Raw genomic sequence first — 21,066 nt, 5'->3', positions numbered from 1 at the left:
AGCAGACAGTTTATGCTAATGCCAGCTTTCGGCATTGCCGAGAACGCAACGCATACTTGAGTTGTGTTATGAAATTCACTCAAAGGGTTAGCCGTTTAAACTGCATTCACATCCATAATCCTAAATAAAAGCAATAAAATAACACACAACTACAAAAGACTAACTGGCAGACACTCAAATACTGTCAAACAAAGAGACAGAATAAACTCCAAGACATACGCGGTGAATTTAGCCATACCACCGATGAGGTCACGCATTGATCTCTGTCTGAATGTGAACATGAACATTTCAATCACAACCACAAACCCGGGTCACACTGTTCCGTCTTCACCATTAAAGTGAATAATAAATCACAAAATGTTCCCTCACCTTTTCAATCAAACCGATATTACACAAGCCTCAATGAAGACAGAACCACACAAGACTCTCTGCTTTGAGGTCACATCATAAACCTGAAGATTATTCAGTCTGCCCGTGACCTTGTCCAACTGGCAGGATGGAACTTTAAATTGTGTTTTCCTGCGAGTGATGGTTTGACGGAAAGAGTTTGCTCAGACTGTAAGGTTGTACAATGAAAAAAGAAAGTCCTTGTAATACTGTTCTGTGATTAAGTCAGGAAGGTATACACTGATGTTGCAGACCTTATGTTTTGTAATCGCCTGCATCCACAGCCACTGCTTCGTTGTACTTTCAACAGCTTCAAGTAACACACAATAAGACCTGCTTTACAGTGCATACTCAAGTATGCACTCTGTATGCAGTGCATGCCTTTCTTTCTTCAGTCATAAAGAAAGTATGTTTTTTGAGGAAAACATTTCAGGAATTTTCTCCATATAGTGGTGCCCGCAAATTTAAACTTCCAAAATGTAGTTTAAATGCAGCTTCAAAGGGCTCTAAATGATCCCACCCGAGGAAAGGTCTTATCTAGCGAAACGATTGGTTATTTTCTAAAAAAAATTACAATTTATATTTAAGACCCTTATTTCCTCAGCTGGGATTGTTTAGAGCCCTTTGAAGCTGCATTTAAACTGCATTTTGGAAGTTCAAACTCATGGGCACCACAGAAGTCCACTATATGGAGGAAACTCCTGAAATGTTTTCCTCTTTACAACTGAAAAAAGAAAGACATGAACATGTTGGATGACAAGGGGGTGAGTAAATAATCTGTAATTTTTTAAGTCGAAGGGCAACAGGAAAGCGATGTAAGTGTTCACTGCTTTCCCAGCGATAAGAAGAGGAGAAGAGAATTGAAAGATGCCTGCCAACAAATAAAACTTCCTGAAGACCCGTGTCTTTGTTCTCTCCACTTCAGCCCTGATGACTCTGAGGCTTTTAGTAGACCACAGCAACTGAAAGAGCTTACAAATGGCAGAGATAAGAAACGCTAGATGCCATCCTAGCAGAATGTAAACATGCCAACGCTTGTCATGACGCAGCAGCCACTGAAGGAGTTTCTTAGCATGGATTTCACTTGGTATCTGGGGGCATTTAGACTCCTTGTGGGGAAAAGCCTACGCCACCTTTAGGCTCTTTCAGTAGCTGTGGTCATCGAATCAGTAATTTATTTTCCGAGTTGTGTTGCGGTAAAAATAGCAACAGGTAGCACCGAGTAGCTCACCGAGTGCAACCATTTTGCCCCCCATAGTCCAAAATATGTATAAAAACAATGTGGATTTTTTAAATAACGTAAATCTTTAACGGGTTTTCTACTACATATTTCAGTAAGAGACATAATTTACGTAATGTTAAGCCATACAAGTTTAAATACCCGGGGTTCCCTTTAATATCACATTAAAAAGAAATTAATATTTACAGTACAACTGTACAATGGTACAATTGATTTACACTCAAGTGGTAATTAATGTGCTAATATGATAAGTGAAACTGCCTAAATGATCTTGATTTAGTCAGATTTATTGATGTGCAGGCAGTGTGAATACCTTACATACTGCAAGTCTATTGAAGCCAAACATCTCGCATACTCAAAAACTGTTGGTCTCGGAGTGTGTACAAAATGACTGTAACAGGTTTGCAGTATACTTTTTACAGAAGATAAAATATTTAAACTCTGCTGAGAGAAAGAGAGCAAGAGAAAGAGAGCGAGAGAGAGAATTTGGCAGAGTGTGACTAAAGCTGGCAAGAAGTATTCCTACATAATTAATAGTCTGAGGTGTAAGACAGGATGCCATGGTGTTTTAGCCTTGAGTAGATAGTGACAGCGTGTTTTGGCACAAGGCTATCATTCTACGCCAGAGAAATGCTTGGTCACATGCTTGTGTCTTTGTGCATTTGTTTATTTGTGCAGTCATGTATAATTTGTCCAACAAGTTCCCGAGACACTCTCAACAGGCACACGACAGCAGCACAATATCCTTTCACCTGTGAATGAACCAGCATCGAGTAAGAACGGTGGGAAATAATTACATACTTTTTTACGCAGATCCTGGTTGGATACAATGATGACATTGGGAGGATCTCCAACAGCAGTGGCAGCTCCTCCGATGTTGGTAAAGATTACCTCAGCAATCAGGACATGCCTGGGGTCCAGATTAAGCACTTCACATAACCTAGAGTACAAAAGACATAACAAAACCTGATTAGGACTGATGTTCCTAGAACATCAATGCAATACAAACATGTTACAATAGAGTGGACTCCAAGACAGTTTGGGCGAGCTATTCCTTTAAATGCTAGCTAGTCGTTTCTGAAAAAAGGTGTGCTATTTTTTAATCCATCATACTTTCACAATTTTTGCCAAACATGCAAACAACCACACACCTTTACAATCACATATCAACAACACAACAAGAGCCCAATATCCTAGCATTGTAGCTTCAAGTTTTATACACAGACTCATATGTTTCACCATAAAATATGACGAAAGGAGAACCTGATTCATCAACAGCAAAAGTTTAAGCTGAGATGCACAAAATTCCTGGTTTGTGCTCAAGTTTAGATATTAACACTGAATTTCAAGCAAATCTAAAGATAAGCAAATCAGTTTCCCTGTTAAATTGGCATGAAAAAAACACTTGCACAAGCAAATTGCCTGTTAACAAAAAGCTGAACTCTCTAATTTCACAAATTCGTTCTTTAACGAGTGTGTGTGTGTGTGTGTACTGTGTCTCTGAACCCTGAAACCCCGAAGGTGTTTGAAGATGCAATTGGTGATGCATAATCAAAAAAAGGAAGTCATTTCTCACCAGCAATGTCATGAAAATGCTGAGGCTGCGCCTAACATTTTAATGGCTATGTGTGAAATATAGATTTACTTTATCCTACCACACTAGGGATTTTTGAAGTCTACATAAAATGATAAGAATTTGATGGATGAATTTTGCGGAAGGATGAAAAATACAAAAATACCAAAAAAAAAGATGGTTTCTTGGCTTTCAGGTTATTTTCAGCAAGGACAGGACATGAAACATTATTACTTGATGCCTAATTACTTCATAGCACGTGTCCTCTGAAAGAACAAGGTGTTCTAAATAAATGATGCTGCACATCAGGATATAAAACATATAAAACACAAATATAATGTGCACAGGCACTGATGAATCACATTGAGAGACAACGTGTATCAGTGAAAAGATGGAAGAAAATAAGCTCAAATGGAGCTGAAAAGAGCAATGTGATTAGAAGTTTATAGTGTGGAGACTTATTGAATCCTCATATAAAGCTAAGCAGACTGACAGAGAAATTCTTGTCCAGAGAAAGACCAAGGCCTTTTTTGCAATAGCTCAGCTGAACAAACTTCTTTACAAAGATTTATTACAGGAATGTTCCAAGTTCAATGCAAGTTAAACTCTATTGATAGCAACTGTGGCATGCTGTCAGTTACCAAAGAAAAAATTTCAGATTTGTCCCTCAGTTTGTAAAAATAAAAGTCTTACAGCATGTTTACAGCAAAGCACTTACAATTAAAAACTATGGGGAAAGGCATTCTGGGGATTTTCTAAAGAGTCTAAAGCCCAAAGTATACTTAGTTTTTGTACACATACATTAGCATACGTGTACAGTCAAATATGTAGCCTTTCAAAGTATACTCCATTTGATAGTGAGCGCGAACGCAGGCAGCCGACACGTGTGCTCTAGAAAACTTCGTCTATGTCCAGCTACTGCTATATTTTTCTCCAAAAATATATATCTTTGTACTCTTTTAAACCAAGTAACCCTCTCACACAAGCGCTCATCAACACGGCCGTCTGTTGTTGTTGCAGTCTCTGCTATTTTTTGGCTATTTTAAGTTTCGTTTTCTACAGTGAAACAGGCCTGGGGGAGTGCTGCCACCTTGTGGAACAACTGATTAGTGCAGAACAAATTCAATGCACAGTGTACAGTACACACCTACTGTTCTGATGACGAAATTCACGTCACGCACACTGCACGCTATGAAAGCCCATTTCCACCACTGAAAAAAAGTTATTGCAACTTTAACTCACAATTCTGACTTTTTTTCACAATTGCGAAGTTTACATCTCTTTTTTTTTCAGAACTGTGTCATATAAACAACATATTGCGAGTTATTAAGTCCGAATTGTGAGATATTAACTCGCAATTCTGAGAAAATATCAGTCTTTATTCCCCTCACAATTTAACTATAACTCAGAATTGTGAATTTATCTCTCAATTCTAAAAAAAAAAGTCTGAATTGTGAGATAAAGTCGTAATAACCTTTTTTTTATTTTTTATTCAGTGGAGGAAATGGGCTTCCATAGGACACGGACCCTCGCATATGCGTAAAAGTGAAGTATACTTTAGGCTTAAAGGAGAAGTCCACTTCCAGAACAACAATTTACAGATAATGTACTCACCCCCTTGTCATCCAAAATGTTCATGTCTTTCTTTCTTTCACAAAAAAATTGTGTTTTTTGAGCAAAACTTTTCAGGATTTTTCTCCATATAATGGACTGCTATGGTGCCCCGAGTTTGAACTTCCAAAATGCAGTTTAAATGCGATATAGGGCAATATAGGTTTTTCGACATACTCTAATTGTCTTGAGCCAGAATACACAGAGTTCAAGGAGAGCAAGACAAAACGAGCATTTGACACTAAAAAGTATATAAATTGTATTATTTTTATGAAAATAACCTATTGCTTCGCTAGATATGACCGTTCTTCCTCGGCTGGGATCATTTACAACTTCATTTGGGATCGTTTGAAGCCACATTTAAACTGGATTTTGGAAGTTCAAATTCGGGGCACCATACCAGTCCATTATATGGAGAAAAATTTCTTTACAACTGAACAAAGAAAGACATGAACATCTTGGATGACAAGGGGGTGAGTACATTATCTGTAATTTGTTGTTCTGGAAGTGGACTTCTCTAACTTTCACATGCAGATTGTCCAAGTATTGTGGCTATACCCTCAGAACTGTATCTTAATGTTTATTCCAGTACCACTTGTCACATAGACTTGTATTACTAAACAGGGTTAAAAAAGTCAAATTGGACATTAAGAGAGGAAGAGACTTTGTAAGGAGAAAAGAGACCATTACCTGATTGTAACAGGGGTGAAGAGCATCATGGTTGTTACATTGTCAAGAAAGGCTGACAGAACGGCCGCAATTAGGCACAGAATCATAATCATGGGCCACACTCTTCCTCGCGATAACTGATACGCCTGTGTGGAGACATACAAAACACTGTTGGGAATATTTCATTATTGGTTTACAAAGTTATATTTTTCTCGTAACTTCACATTAATGAAAACTAACTGGGTCAAAAATACATGAAGCCCAAAAATCGTTTCCCTTTGTTTACGAACATTAACGAAATCATGTGTTCAGAAAATTCTCCAGTGGAACAGAGAGATAGATTTAACTGCGTCTCAAAGATAAAGAATCAAGAGCAGTCCTCTGAGAGAGTCTCAGAACACAATGTTCAAAAGTGAACTTTAATGAGGAATTCAGTCGAAAAACTGACACAGATCCATAGTGTGTTTGCTCATTCAGCGTTTAGCTCTAAAAGAATGTTCATGCCTGAAAAGAAAAGAATCAAAAAAACAAAAGACTTGCACTTTAAGAGCCTGTCGCTATGGAGACATTATCAGGCTGTCTGGAATCATTCTAATCAAGTGGTAATGCAGGGGTGTTGTAACCCACCTATTATGTCACCCCGCTTCCTGACTAAAAAAGATGCTAACTGACAAATAAACAAGAGTATGGGCCATTCACACCAAGGACGATAACTATAATGCTAAAAGAATAGGAGAGTTTATATCATATATTTGTTATATAACTATAACAAATGATAGCGTTGAGGGGTTTTTTTGTCCAGCTAATGAATGCTAAAATCATTGACAGCTGATCAGAATACATCCTCTTTTAAGGGGCTTGAATATTTATAGTCCCTCAAATCGAAATGGAGTTTTTTGGCTTTTAGTATGAATATGCTAGTCTTAAGATAAGCTAGTGTGCTCCAAAACAATGACAAAATTCGCATTTAGAAGATACAAGCGTTCAAAGCTTACAGTCTCTCACTTCCAATATGGATCAGTGAGTTTGATGACATCACCCTGTAATTTCTATCCAATAAAACACTCTCTAGAATCCGAAGCATCCCGCCCTCTACACGCTGAAGCGGCAGCTGAAATCGGTCACTTGCTCACAGAATTTGTATTTTCTGTGCAGTGAATGGCACGTAGTGCACTTAATAAGTAATAGGGAACGATTAGACAGTGTAAATATGCTTTCTGCTGGGGTTTCACCCGACACGGTCTGCTCCAATCTAGAGACACGGTAGCATGGAGAGGATCTCGTGAATCAGCTCAGACCACAAAACGTATCGTATGTCTGAATAAAAATTCGGTTTCACTTTCTGTTTCCGGAGGTAATCGAATTTTGAAGGCAGCATAGATGTATCCTTCGCTGCATTTGATATCCCACAATCCTGTAAGTTCCATTCCCTGATGGTTGAAAATTGCATTTAGTGGTCAGTTTGTGTGTAAATGTATATTTCTGACTAACTTTTTGCACTTTTGATCTTATTTCTAGTGAGAAATCAGTATTATAGAAATTAAATATTTGTTTAAAACTCGTTTTATTTTGTTGTAGATCATTAAACCGTTACACTGCGTCAGAAGACTGTCCAAAATAAGTTTCATTAGGTGCCTTCATGCAAAAACACTGCCTGCAAAGGCACTGACTGATACGGCAGTGAGGCAGCAAGTCAGCTGTCTAGGCTTTTGGACACAGCCTATGTCAACACAGAATAGTGCTGCATGTTTCAAAGCACTTGAGTGGACCTTTAAAGCAGCAGATGACAATTACAGTGCATAGTTATAATAAACAAAACATTATTGTGCGTTGGTGTGGACTTTAATATCGTTATCGTTATAGTTATCGTTATCGTTCTTGGTGTTAACACGCTTTAACTCACCCACACAAGACATGCACGGATAGAATAAGTTTGCTTTTTTATTTCTAGGGAAAATGCAACTTTTTGAGTGCTGTTTTGAGATTGTGTTCAATCAAGAGAGTTGTTTCTATGGCAATATTTTAATTTGTGAAACATGTCCTCATCCAGAACCCTCTTAATATTCATGAATGAGATGAGAGGATATAAGCGTGCACCCTCATAATGTCCAGAGCACATCCATAATGTTCCAACAGGCCTTTTACAATGTGTAGAATCCCTGAAAATAAGGAATGAGATATGCATCCAATAAAGCTCATTGTAAGATTTATTTTTAGGCTTTCATTAAACCCATTTTCTTCACGGTTTATAAACGTTTGCATCAATTCACAAAGATTTGTTCCATCTGATTCCTTTTCGCATCTCTATTGGGGCTTGATATTAACCCATAAATTTCATATATAAAACATTTGTGTGATTCTCATCAGCATGAGAGTGAATGATCTGCCCCAAAGCTTACTGGGTAAAGCAGCATGATGGGATTACATTGACTAAATCAAAAATAGGGACATCAATAACGTGAAATGAAAGCATGTCAGACTGAATCAATAGCAGTAGTCCACGTGCTACCTTTTTGTTGTTGACTAAATGACTAAATGTAGTTATTTGTATCTATAGGTATATACTGTATATACATGTATATAATATTATATGTTAAGATGGGTGGGATAGATTGAGTGGACTTATTTTAGAGAGAATATGAGGAAGTAATTCACTCAGAAGCCGAGACGTTGTATCTTGCTTAAGCAGACCTCTGCTAAACAAATCACAAACAAGCATATGCAACATAATGATTGAGAAAACTCACCTTCACCGCACAGTAATCAAAGAAACCGGTCTCAGAGAATATTGCCACTAGTATCATCTGAAAGTAAACAGGAAGGGTTATGAGACTTGAACATTTCATGGTTTCTATTTTTAGTGCTTACTGCCACATGTGTCGCTATAAAATCACATTATGTCTCAAATACCACACGGTCTCTCACTCAATTTCATGCCACATATATCCTCCTCTGATTTTTTTTTGGACTCAGATACAGAAACAGACATCTTTGAAATATAGAAAATCAATAAAGTGAAAAATCAATATTTCTGAGTTTATTAAAGCAAACATTTCTAATGTAAAATGGCTCTCAGTCTCTTTCATAGTCAGTCTTTAAAATTGACAGATGCTGTGATTCATTTTCTATCATCAGTCTCTGATTTTCTTTTATGCTTTTCCTCAAATACTCCTACATGTAGTCTTCTGGATGAGGGCTGATTGAATGTATTTGTTTCCATGGAGACAGACACTGAACAAACAAAGATCTTGAAAAGGGTGGCACTTTGGCAATAATATTAGAGAGGCTGTGTCTTAATGTGCATTCATATTTTTGGTCACACTTTGTTGCATTACCATGTAAAATAAGGACTAATGTCATATGCAGACCATCAGCCACACCTAGCAAACCTTGTGTGCTGCTGCAAAGTAAGTGCAACGCAAAGTAACGCCATAAATGATCTCAGACCCCTAAACAATTCTTTCTAAAAGAAGCACTAGGTTAACAGCACATTAAAGAAAGGTGCCCCACTAAGTGCTTGGCAGGCTGACCAGCCTGAGAGGCTGATATGGGTTGGGGTTAAGGGTTAGATTAGGTGCTTGTCAGACTGTCAGGCACTTAGCAGGGCAACTTTCTCCAACAGGCAGGTTAAAGCATCTCATTACACCAGAAACAACGTTCTAATGCTGTCTGAAAGAATTCAAAAAATAGATTTTATCTGAAGAAAACTTGGTGGTTGCTGGATTTGGCTTGGGTAATTCCATCTGTGGTAGTTTTTGCCCATTTTATCACAAATTGTAAATCAAATTTCATCTAAATGTATCTGACACAATTTGAGACCTACAGGCGAATCTCAATAAAATAGAATGTCTTCGAAAAGTTCATTTCAGTAAATGAACACCTTCAAAACACCTGCAAAGGTTTCCTGAGCCTTCAAAATGGTCTCTCGGTTTGGTTCACTAGGGTACACAATCATGGGGAAGACTGCTGATCTGACAGTTGTCCAGAAGACAAACACTGACACCCTTCACAAGGAGGGTAAGCCACAAACATTCATTGCCAAAGAAGCTGGTTGTTCACAGAGTGCTGTATCCAAGCATGTTAACAGAAAGTTGAGCGAAAGGAAAGAGTGTGGAAGGAAAAGACGCACATCCAACCGAGAGAACCGCAGCTTTAAGAGGCTTGTCAAGCAAAATTGATTCAAGAATTTGGGTGAACTTCACAAGGAATGGACTGAGGCTAGGGTCAAGGCATCAAGAGCCACCACACACAGACGTGTCAAGGAATTTGGCTACAGTTCTCATCTTCCTCTTGTTTAGCCACTCCTGAACCACTGACAACGTCAGAGGCATCTTACCTGGGCTAAGGAGAAGAAGAAATGGATTGTTGCCCAGTGGTCCAAAGTCTCTTTCTTCTCAGATGAGAGCAAGTTTTGTATTTCATTTGGAAACCAAGGTCCTAGAGTCTGGAGGAAGGGTGGAGAAGCTCATAGCCCAAGTTGACTGAAGTCCAGTGTTAAGTTTCCACAGTCTGTGATGATTTGGGATTGCAAATGTCATCTGCTGGTGTTGGTCCACCGTGTTTTTTGAAAACCAAAGTCACTGTACCTGTTTACAAAGAAATTTTAGAGCACTTGATGCTTCCTTCTGCTGACAAGTTTTTTAAAGATGCTGATTTTATTTTCCTGCAGGATTTGGCATCTGCCCACATTGCTAAACGCACCAAAAGTTGGTTAAATGACCATGGTGTTGGTGTGCTTGACTGGCCAGCAAACTCACCAGAACTGAACCCCATAGAGAATCTATGAGGTATTGTCAAGAGGAAAATGAGAAAAAAGAGACCAAAAATGCAGATGAGCTGAAGGCCACTGTCAAAGAAACCTGGGTTTCCATACCACCTCAGCAGTGCCACAGACTGATCACCTCCATGCTACGCTGAATTGAGGCAGTAATTAAAGCAAAAGGAGCCCCTATCAAGTATTGATTTAATACACAAGTTTCACAATTTGAGTTGAATTACTGAAATAAATGAACTTTTCCATGACATTCTAATTTATTGAGATGCACCTGTATGTTCTTTGTACAAACACCGCACTGACTTTTATGAAAAATAATAGTAATAGCGCTAAAACAGCAAGCTCCACTTATATAGTTGTTTTACCAATTTTACTTTATTCATTTTAAAAAGCCCTGCTGTGAGTTTATATTTAATATATTTTTTTGGAACCCTGCTACTTAGTTTGAATGAGTAAAATGCTGGAGAGCCTCTAGACCTTTTTGAATTATACTTACCATTCCAAACAGCAATGCAAGAGTTTCATAGTCAATCCATTCCACAACAGTCATCAGACTCGGCCTCTACAGTAAAAAAAAAAAGACAGCAGGATGAAATAGTCATAATCTCCTTCCTCAATACAAAAGAACATTTTCACATCCTAGTCTTAACTGGGTTTTCTGAGTTGTTGAAATAATTACACCAATTACAATACCATTTATGCCTACATACTCTATTCTGTTTACTGGGGTATTTACTATCCAACCAAGATCAAAGTTCATAAAGTTTTTAGTAAAAAAAAAAAAAAAAAGGAAGAAAGAAAAAAGGACATTGATACTACAGAGCTCTGAGTCTTCTTAAAGGGCACTCCATCTATCAAACAGACAGAAGTGCACTGAGTAATTTTACTTGCACTCAAATAACATACTTAAAAGGAAGTCAAGATTTTTAGCACATTAGAGTAAATCAGTGCAATTACCACTTAAATGTAACGTAAGTATATATATATATATACTGTATATGTGTATGAAAAGTTTACATACCCCTTGCAGAATCTGCAAAATATTAATTATTTTACCAAAATAAGAGGGATCATACAAAATGCATGCTATTTTTTATTAAGTGATAGTTGTTCATGAGTGCCTTGTTTGTCCTGAACAGCTGCCTGCCTGCTGTTCTTCAGAAAATCCATCAGATCCAACAAATTCTTTGGTTTTTCAGCATTTTTATGTATTTGAACCCTTTCCAACAAAGACTGTATGATTTTGAGATCCATCTTTTCACACTGAAGACAACTGAGGTACTCATAGGCAAATATTACAGAAGGTTCAAACGTTCACTGATGCTCCAGAAGGAAAAACGATGCATTGAAAGCAAGGGGGTGTAAACTTTTGAACAGACTGAAGAAGTGTACATTTTTCTTATTTTGCCTAAATATCATATTTTTTCATTTAGTACTGCCCTTCAGAAACTACAGAAAATACTTCCATGTTTCCCAGAAGACAAAAGAAGTAAAATCTACCCTGATCTTCAAATTCAAAAAGTTTTCACCCCCGGCTCTTAATGCATCGTGTTTCCTTCTGGAGCATCAGTGAGCATTTGAACCTTTTGTAATAGTTGCATATAAGTCTCTCAGTTGTCCTCAGTGTGAAAAGATGGATCTGAAAATCATACAGTCATTGTTGGAAAGAATTCAAATGCACAAAAAAAACAGAATTTGTGGGACCTGAAGGATTTTTCTTAAGAACAGCGGGCAGTTTAACTGTTCAGAACAAACAAGGAACTCATAAACAAATAAACAAAAAAACACAGCTGTGGATCATTCAGGTAACAGCATAGTATTAAGAATCAATTGTATGTAAACTTCTGAATGGGATCATTCTTATAAAATCAACTATTATTTTCTCTTGTGGACTATAGGTAAATGTCTTGTATGTAAAATATCTTATTCAGGTCAGTATTAAATAAAAAAAATAACATGCATTTTGTGTGATCCCTCTTACTTTAGTAAAATAATTAACATTTTGTAGATTCTGCAAGGTGTATGTAAACGTTTGACTTCAACTGTATATATATTTGAATACTTTTTGATTACTTTTTAAAAATGTCTAATGAATGGTTTCATCTCTTATTAATTTTCAAACATTTAAACCAAGCAAGGTTAACGTTACAGTAGGACTGAACACTGATTACTGTCAGACTTTTAGAATCCTTAAATCACTTGAATTAAGAATAATAATTATAATAATTGAATTTTAAAGCACAGCCACCACAAAATCAGACTTTAGCACCTCTTTTTACTTTGAGATGGTTCAGAGGTTAAATACAGATTTAAAATCATAACAAGAAATGGTTTAATAGCTATTATACTGTTTTTCAAATCCAATTTTTGCATAGCTATGACAAGAAACACTGGCATCTAACAATGCCGTAGGAAAAACAGTCAGTTTTTAAAAATAAAGCATATGCATTAACCCAAAAAGAAAATAAAACAGTTATCGAATAAGCATGTGTCCTAAACTCCTGGAACATTGGTGTCTCATATGTTAGAGCAGTAAAAGAAATCAATTAAATCTGTGTGTTTTTGGAAATATTCAGCTGTGACCCCCTTTGTAATCAATAACATTTATATAATATTGTGAATCTCACAAACTATAATTTGAATTATATTAATTCATAATATATATTATTCATACAGACTTCTGCACATGACAGAGTGCTGCTGTGCTCTCATACTTTAAGCTAATAAAACTAAAGACCATCACTGCAGTTCTCAAAATGTTAATGAAGTCCCAGAATCCAACTCTTCATGCAATGTAAGCACTCTTCATCAGAACAGAATAAATAACATTCTCTAAAACTTACATCTCCAATGAAAGCCAGCGCTGCCAGAGCAGCCAGGGATCCTAACATTGCAGCCAGAGTGCGGTGAACAATCTGCAAACACAGAAAAACAAAAGTAGAGGAACATTTTATTTTCAGTAGAGTGACAATTCACTTGGAATACTATATATTTTGGCTAATATGGTCATATAATAATGTCCACAATGTATCACAAACTAGACTTGTGCTTGCCTATGCACAAAGTGTTGTGGGTAGCAGGACACTGCTATTGGGATTTGTTCAAACCTTTCGCAACAGTAATAGCGATGCTTTTCTTAGCAAACACTATTAAATATGTAAAATATAAGGCTGTGTATCAGACTTTGGACAACCAAACTAATTTGTTTATTCAAAAATCCAATTAACCCTCTTCCCCACACTTCATTTATGTTTGATCCACCTCATTTCTTACATTAAATTCATTCTGACCCTTTTATGCACTCTTATAATCAAATGAGAAATGCCGATTCACAAGGATATACGCGTCAGTCGACAATGTCTTCTGGTTTCCTGCTCTTCAATCACCCTCTGGACTAAAAGCACCGCCTTAAAGTGCATTGTCAGATATCAACATCTTCAGCATCTGTTTTTCTGGCGAGAGCACTTGACTGGAACACCTGAATCAAACGTTGTCTGATGCACCTCTTTCGGTGTCATGTGCCAAGATGGAGCAGTCATTACAAGAGCGTGTAATCAGCTAGAAGAGCGAAAGAAGGTTGATGAGTACATAACATGCAGGCTAACAGCTAATGACTCCGGTCTCGAAGGAGCAAGTAATCTGTGTCAGTCCGACAACTTCCCTGAGGGGGAGGAACACTTGGTGCAATGTTGTGATTGTAAGTCTAAAACAGGTCATTAAGATAAATTGTTGAACACTGCTTTCTGAGCAGAATTAATCAGCAACATGGATATACGTTGTGTTGCTTTGCATAAGAAAGTATCCTCTGAGACTAATGTGTCTCTGTTTTGTGATTTAAACCAATTGCTCTCAATTACAGGGTAAGAAACAGTTTACAGCTAAATGAAATGTCAAAATGCGCCTGTGTGAGACATAATGTTAGTTTTATCCTCAAAGCCCCCAAGTTACTGAGAAACTGCAACTCTAGTCAAATTTAAGAATAATCTATCAGCCATTATTAAAATGTTTACAAGATATCAGCAATTAGATTGTGAAAATGCATTATTCATGAATCTTTTAAGGCATATTAATATTTATAAGCACATCATACTATTATATATCTCCGATTTCAGGTTTTGCCCTCTCTTGGGGCAAATGAGTTTTAGCTATCAGAGATGCTGATGAAATTCACCATCTGAGCCCTTTTAATCAAAGTAGTTTTCAGAGTACTGATTCTAGATCAGCTCCGAGGATTATCGCTAAGCTGCAGTGCAATGCAGATAGGAAGAACAGGCCCAGGTCAATACAACAAATGCTTCCTTATTTACAAAAGTTGGAGACCACAGACTTCTGTGGAAATCTGTAATGCTAATCAAATTCATTTTTACTTGGAGATAAATGAAGTATTAGAATAAACCAAGAAATGTTATAACATAAAAGGAAAAAATGTTTAAGATTCTGCACTAATCAAACTAGCCACGTGAACTCCTACTGTATGTAAAAAAAAGGGTATTGATAATGACAGCTATTCTTGATTCCATTGAATCACAAGACTCTCTTATGAAGATACCAAATTATGCTTGATAACATGATCGTTAGGTTGTATACAAAACTCAAGGGCTGCTGTCATTAAAGGATTAGTTCACTTTTGAACTGAAATTTCCTGATAATTTACCCCCATGAACATCCAAGATGTGCATGTCTTTCTTTCTTCAGTCGAAAGAAATTAAGATTTTTGAGGAAAACATTCCAGGATTTTTCTCCATATAGAAATTTCAATGGGGACCAAGGGGTTGAAGCTCCATTCGGCTCTACACGATTCCAGCCAAGGAATAAGGGTATTATCTATAGTGGAACGATCACTCATTTTCTAAAAAACAAAAGTTTATGTACATTTTAACCACAAATGCTCATCTTGCACTAGCTCTGTGATGCGTGTCTACGATTTCACGCATTACATAATCACGTCTGAAAGGTCACGCATGGTTAGTTTTTTGTCTGTGTGCTTTGGATCAATAAGAAAGGATAGGGCAAAAAACTCGTCCAACATTGTCGTTTTACCTTGTTTTGGATAGTTTGTTTAAATTTCTTTGCACATTGTAAACACTGAGTCAGTACTTCCATCCATGTGTGACCTTTCCAACGTGACTATGTAATGTGTGAAGTGGGGGATGCAGAGCTAGTGCAAGATGAGCATTTGTGGTTAAAAAGTATGTAAATTTGTATTTATTCAGAAAATGAGCGATCGTTTTGCTAGATAACACTCTTATTTCTCAGCTAGGATGTGTAGAAGCAGATTCGAATCTGAAATTTGGACCTTCAACTTACTGATCCCCATTGAAGTCCACAATATGGAGAAAAATCCTGGAATGTTTTCCTCAAAAACCTTACTTTCTTTTCGAATGAAGAAAGAAAGACATTAACATCTTGGATGACATAGGGGTGACTAAATTATCAGGAAATTTTAATTCTAGATTGAACTAATCCTTTGAAGCAAATAGGGGACAAACCAAATATACAGATATAGCCAAATTCAAAAATTCTGAAAAATATTTCTTACTAGTGGTCTAAGACTTTGGAACTTTAATGTCCAGTACTGCAGTATATCATCTGATTTCAACAGTCTATTAAAAGCTGATTATGAAGGCACAATCTGGGCAGCTTCACCTTCCTTCTGGCACACGCACACATACATTTGGCTAAATCATTTGCTGTTTAGATCAATATATGAGAAGCAGCAGTATTTTAATCATAATTGGACTGGGTAATGGTGGCTATATTTCTTGGTATTAAAAACCAAGATCAAAAAGTTACAGAATTATAACTGAACATAGAGACACTTTTAGAGACACGTTTAGACTAAGATATGAGCAAGTGTTGTTTAGGTGTTATGTTACTTCTACTAAAATGTCATGCTGAGTTATGTGTGAGATATTCATCATTAAAAATGAACAGACTGCACTCAGTTGGACAGCAAAGCTACTGTGTTTTTCTAACACTTTATGATGATTTCTAAAAAGCCCGGGAACTAGTTCACATACACATAGTTGATTGAAGCTGTAGTATTTTGTCTTAATTGAAGTTGTAATGTTTTCAAATGACCATAATATAATATAAGATAATATAATATAATATAATATAATATAATATAATATAATATAATATAATATAATATAATATAATATAATATAATATAATATAATATAATATAATATGTGACCCTGCACCACAAAACCAGTCTTAAGGAGCACGGGTGTATTTATAGCAATAGCTAAAAATACACTGTATGGGTCAAAATTAACAATTTTTCTTTCATGCCAAAAATCATTAGGATATTAAGTAAAGATCATGTTCCATTAAGATATTTTGTGAATTTCCTACTGTAAATATATCAAAACTTCACTTCTGATAAGTATTATGCATTGCTAAGAACTTCATTTGGACAATTTTAAAGGTGATTTTCAGTATTTAGATTTTTTTTGCACCCTCAGATTCCAGATTTTCAAATAGTTTCGGCTAATATTGTCATATTCTAACAAACCATACATCAATGGAAAGCTTGTTTATTCATATGATGTTTTTGAAATCTCAATTGTAAAAAACTGACCCTTATGAGGTTTTTTGGTCCAGGTTCACATATAATATAATATAATATAATATAATATAATATAATATAATATAATATAATTTAATAATTTAACCCTTTTGTAATAATATAACCCTGTTTTAAAAGCACAAAAAATAATATTCCGATGACTCACTCAATCAACATAAAATTTGCTCATTAGTTCACTTTTATAAACATAATTTTTTATTTTTGCAGCTCCTTGATGACAGTGTAGCCATAGTTATGAAGCATTAGTATTAAAGGTAAAAGTAGAAACAGGGGCCCCCAAAGTCTCCATTAGCATTCTCACAAAGGTCTAATTAAACTTTTCGACACGCAGCATGCTGTCCCTCCTGAAGAAATAAACGTAATTAGGAAGGGAGGTCCCCTCTGCCCTCACGTCCCCCTGGAGCCACACTAAAGCGCCGCTTTCTCGCAAACTCTGAAAAGTGTGCACTACAGGGAGAAGAGGAAGTTAAAAATGTGGAGGAGTGTTTTTCTGTAAAGATCCGTAATAATCTACAACTTTTAAGAGCTGCTCACACTAACGGATGTACAGTGAACAAAGAAATGAAAATAAATATATAAATAAAATCAGAAATGATTCATTTTAAAGGTGAATTGTCATTATGAGCAAAAGAGACCAGAAATGTACGTTTTTATATGACCTAGAAAAAGTCCTTCTTCTTTACCTTACCTCATATTTCATTTAGAATGTTTTAAAAGCTTAAAACATTATGGATTTTTCAAGTTATTGTCTAGTTTTAGACATTTGCAGTAATACAATTTGGTCTTGGAATAAAATTCAAGCACTCTAAATCCACTTTGATTCATAAGTTGCTTTCAGGTATTCCAAAAAATCTGACATATATTGTGGAATCACGGTTAGTTCGGCCAGTAGAAAGCTCCTTCTGATAACATTAGTAGAGCCCAGTGACCTCTAGTGCTCAACAGTGGTACAAATAAAAAAAAACATGCCTTTATGAATAACTACTGCCAAGGACGTATCAATATTGTGCTGGATCTGCAAGCACAACTTTTTAAAGTTTACGAATAACACACCCAGCATGGTGTCTACTCTTCCTGAGGAGTTACAAAAGACTACAGACGTGTGCACGTAAATCTCAGGCGACTCCACACGGAGTCAATGTGGCAAAACAGCCGAGATGATCTTGTTTATGGGGATGAAATATGGGATGAGTCATGAAAGACCATTGAATGGATTATCGTGCGGTGTAAAAATAACGTCTTCACACCGACACCTCATATTTTACCTCAAAGATGATGAGCACATAGACTCCTGCCAGGATCAATCCGGCGATAAGCACCTGTGTTTCCACGGTTACATAGAGTGACTGGTGAGTCATGGACAGAGGAACCACCTGACTGTCTAACAGAAAGGCCTGCACACTGATCAGAATAGGAGCGCTGGAGGGCAAAAGAAAGAGACAGATTTGAGAAACGGAGACACACTAAAGCATATACCGTGACAGGAACTAATGCAAAACCCACATTATCACATGATCACATTTACTGAACTATCGGCAAAATTTAAAATCTGATGACAGTAGTTTGATTATGCTACTTTTTTAAAATATGAAGCAACAGATGCAATAAAGTGCATTATATAGCATTAAATGTAGCAAAATGTGAAATCTGATGACAGTAGTTTGATTATTCTACTTTTTCTAACTATGGAGCAACAGATGCAATAAAGTGCATTTTACAACATTAAATGTCTTAGTGTGGTGAGGAATGTGTTACCCATACCTGCTAACCATTTCAAATGTCCTTGTTCTCAGAATTTGGTCACTTCGTTGGGAATGCAATGGTATAGTCCAGTTATAAAGCACCTGCTAGAAAAATATTAGAAGTCATGTTGTGAATGTATAGAACAATCTCTTTTAATTGTGTAATACTATAAATAACTGAGAGAAGATTATATATATCCATTTTATATTTTGCATACAGCATCCTAAAAAATATTTAGATATTTATACAGTGACACCTTAACCTCTTAACTGTCACTGTATTTAAAGGCATGTTATATTATATTATATTATATTATATTATATTATATTATATTATATTATATTATATTATATTGAAATAATATACATTATTTTTTTTTTTAATAAAATATAAAATAAAGTATAAAGTAAATAAATTATTATGACTTTTATATTATATTATATTATATCATATTATATTATATTATATTGAAATAATATACAATACATTCCATTTTTTGGGGATGAAAGTACTTATGTAGTCTGTATTCATCAAAGAATCCTGGAAAAAATGTATTATGGCTTCTGTATTGTATTATATTATATAGAAATAATATACAATACAGTACCATTCAAAAGTTTGTGGTTAATACAAATTTTTTTTTTAAATACAGTATGTACTTTGTACTCAAGGAATCCTGGAAAAACGTATTATGGCTTCTGTATTATAATATATTATATTATACAGAAATATAATTAATATACAATACAGTACCATTTAAAAGTTTGTGGTCAGTATGTTTTTTTTGTTTTTTGTTTTTTTTTTAAAGAAAGTACTTACGTACTCATCAAAAAATCCAAAATGTATTATGGCTTTTACAAAAATATTAAGTAGCACAACTGTTTTCAACATGAAAAAAAATGAGAGAAATTATAATAATAAGAAATGTTTCTTGAGCACAAAATCAGCATATGAAAATGATTTCTGAAGGACTGTGTGATGGCTGCTGGAAATTCAGCTTTGCCATCACAGGAATAAACTGTAATTAACATCAAAAAATTGACTAAATATATTTAACTATATTTATTAACTATATTTACAAATTAACTGACTAACTATATTTATTATAGTTTAATCTGCTGGTAGGGTAAAGCTCATAATTGTTCATTTTGGCTCTGTTGAAACAACTCTAACCTGCTGAGTTCTTCTCCGGCGAGACCCTCCCTCCTCAGTCTGCTCCACCTGGATCAGTATATATTCCTGGGCCTCTTGTACTGCCTCCATCTCTCCCAAAAACGGCCCACCAACCTGCAGCTTCAGCAGGGAGTTGTCACGAAAATCAGTAAGGTTCATTGCTGCAGCAATCAGTCAGGTTAAGAAAAACTTCCATGAATTAGGGATACAAAATGGAAATAGATAACACATCATATACATCAAGCTTTAACCCGAGTGTTTTGGAAAAGTTTTGCAAACAGATGTCAGCTGGCCACGGTTTCATTTTGGACAGACAGTCCCCTCCCACAAGCAGAAGGTACTTTGAAGCACTTCAGTGCATTGTTCACTCTTCACATTCATCTCTCCAACTCTGCAGGACCCGCAGATTGCTGCAAGTATCAGGCAGATCTGTTGTTATGCACGAAGTCATAGGCAAGACTGTTACCATGACACAGGCCGCTGTAAATAGCAGATGGTGAGATTGTCACAGAAACGGAAATGAATTAGCGCAGCCCTTCAGTGCAATCTCCCAACCAAACATAAAATCCCCGCAGGGTCTGAGGAGTTAGCGCAGTGGCATGCATCATCACAATATTTGACTTGTGCATTAATGATTCTTATTTATCTAGTCAAAGCAAACCCAAACAATGCAGATTCTCTAAAGCACACAAATGGGGAGGATACAGAAGCTCTCGGTGGATGAGACTGCCAGCATCCTCCAGGGGCTTTCCCTGTCAGGATACATGCTGAAAAACAGCTAATGATTTAAATAAAGATAGTTATTACACAGTGTCAGACAAATACAATTATTGAGGATTTGTATGTAATACAGTAATGGATATTATTCTAGATAACAAAAGCTGTTGAGTAAGTTTAATGACTGGAAAACTTACTGAACAGAGAACGACAATGGTGAAGATGGTGATGAGTTTTGTTGTCCTTAAGCAATACCTATAAAAGCAAAGGCAAAAGGCGGGATTTATCACATGCACCAATCACAGCCGATCAAAACCAAAGCTGAACACATACATAGATACAGTTAAGGTCAAAAGTTTACATACACCTTGCAGATTCTGCAAAATGTTAATTATTTCACCTAAATAAGAGGGATCATACAAAATGCATGTTATGTTTTATTTAGTACTGACCTGAATAAGATATTTCACATAAAATACATTTACATTTAGTCCACACGACAAAATAATAGTTACATTTGCAATAAAATGACTCAAAAGTTTGCATACACTTCTGTTCTTCAAAAAAATCCTTCCCACAAATTC

General features: G+C 36.0%; 1 protein-coding gene across 4 annotated transcripts in view; it reads right to left on the bottom strand.

The window, feature by feature from the left end:
* oca2 (oculocutaneous albinism II) overlaps window positions 1-21,066 on the bottom strand; it is a 105,327-nt gene that overhangs the window by 63,299 nt on the left and 20,962 nt on the right. For 3 of the 4 annotated variants that reach the window (XM_051111682.1, XM_051111683.1, XM_051111684.1), the window contains exons 6-15: window positions 20,680-20,737; window positions 20,471-20,543; window positions 19,766-19,926; window positions 18,611-18,696; window positions 18,115-18,268; window positions 13,098-13,169; window positions 10,751-10,816; window positions 8,228-8,284; window positions 5,502-5,626; window positions 2,429-2,567 (exon numbers count right to left, since the gene is read on the bottom strand). In XM_051111682.1, coding sequence (XP_050967639.1) covers window positions 2,429-2,567; window positions 5,502-5,626; window positions 8,228-8,284; window positions 10,751-10,816; window positions 13,098-13,169; window positions 18,115-18,268; window positions 18,611-18,696; window positions 19,766-19,926; window positions 20,471-20,543; window positions 20,680-20,737 — 991 coding nt within the window. The remainder of the gene's footprint in view (window positions 1-2,428; window positions 2,568-5,501; window positions 5,627-8,227; window positions 8,285-10,750; window positions 10,817-13,097; window positions 13,170-18,114; window positions 18,269-18,610; window positions 18,697-19,765; window positions 19,927-20,470; window positions 20,544-20,679; window positions 20,738-21,066) is intronic. The other variant, XM_051111685.1, reaches the window with a different exon arrangement.

Source organism: Labeo rohita, chromosome 6, assembly GCF_022985175.1.
Source record: "Labeo rohita strain BAU-BD-2019 chromosome 6, IGBB_LRoh.1.0, whole genome shotgun sequence".
Classification (NCBI taxonomy): Eukaryota; Metazoa; Chordata; class Actinopteri; order Cypriniformes; family Cyprinidae; genus Labeo; species Labeo rohita.
This window is presented reverse-complemented; position numbering and strand designations above follow the sequence as displayed.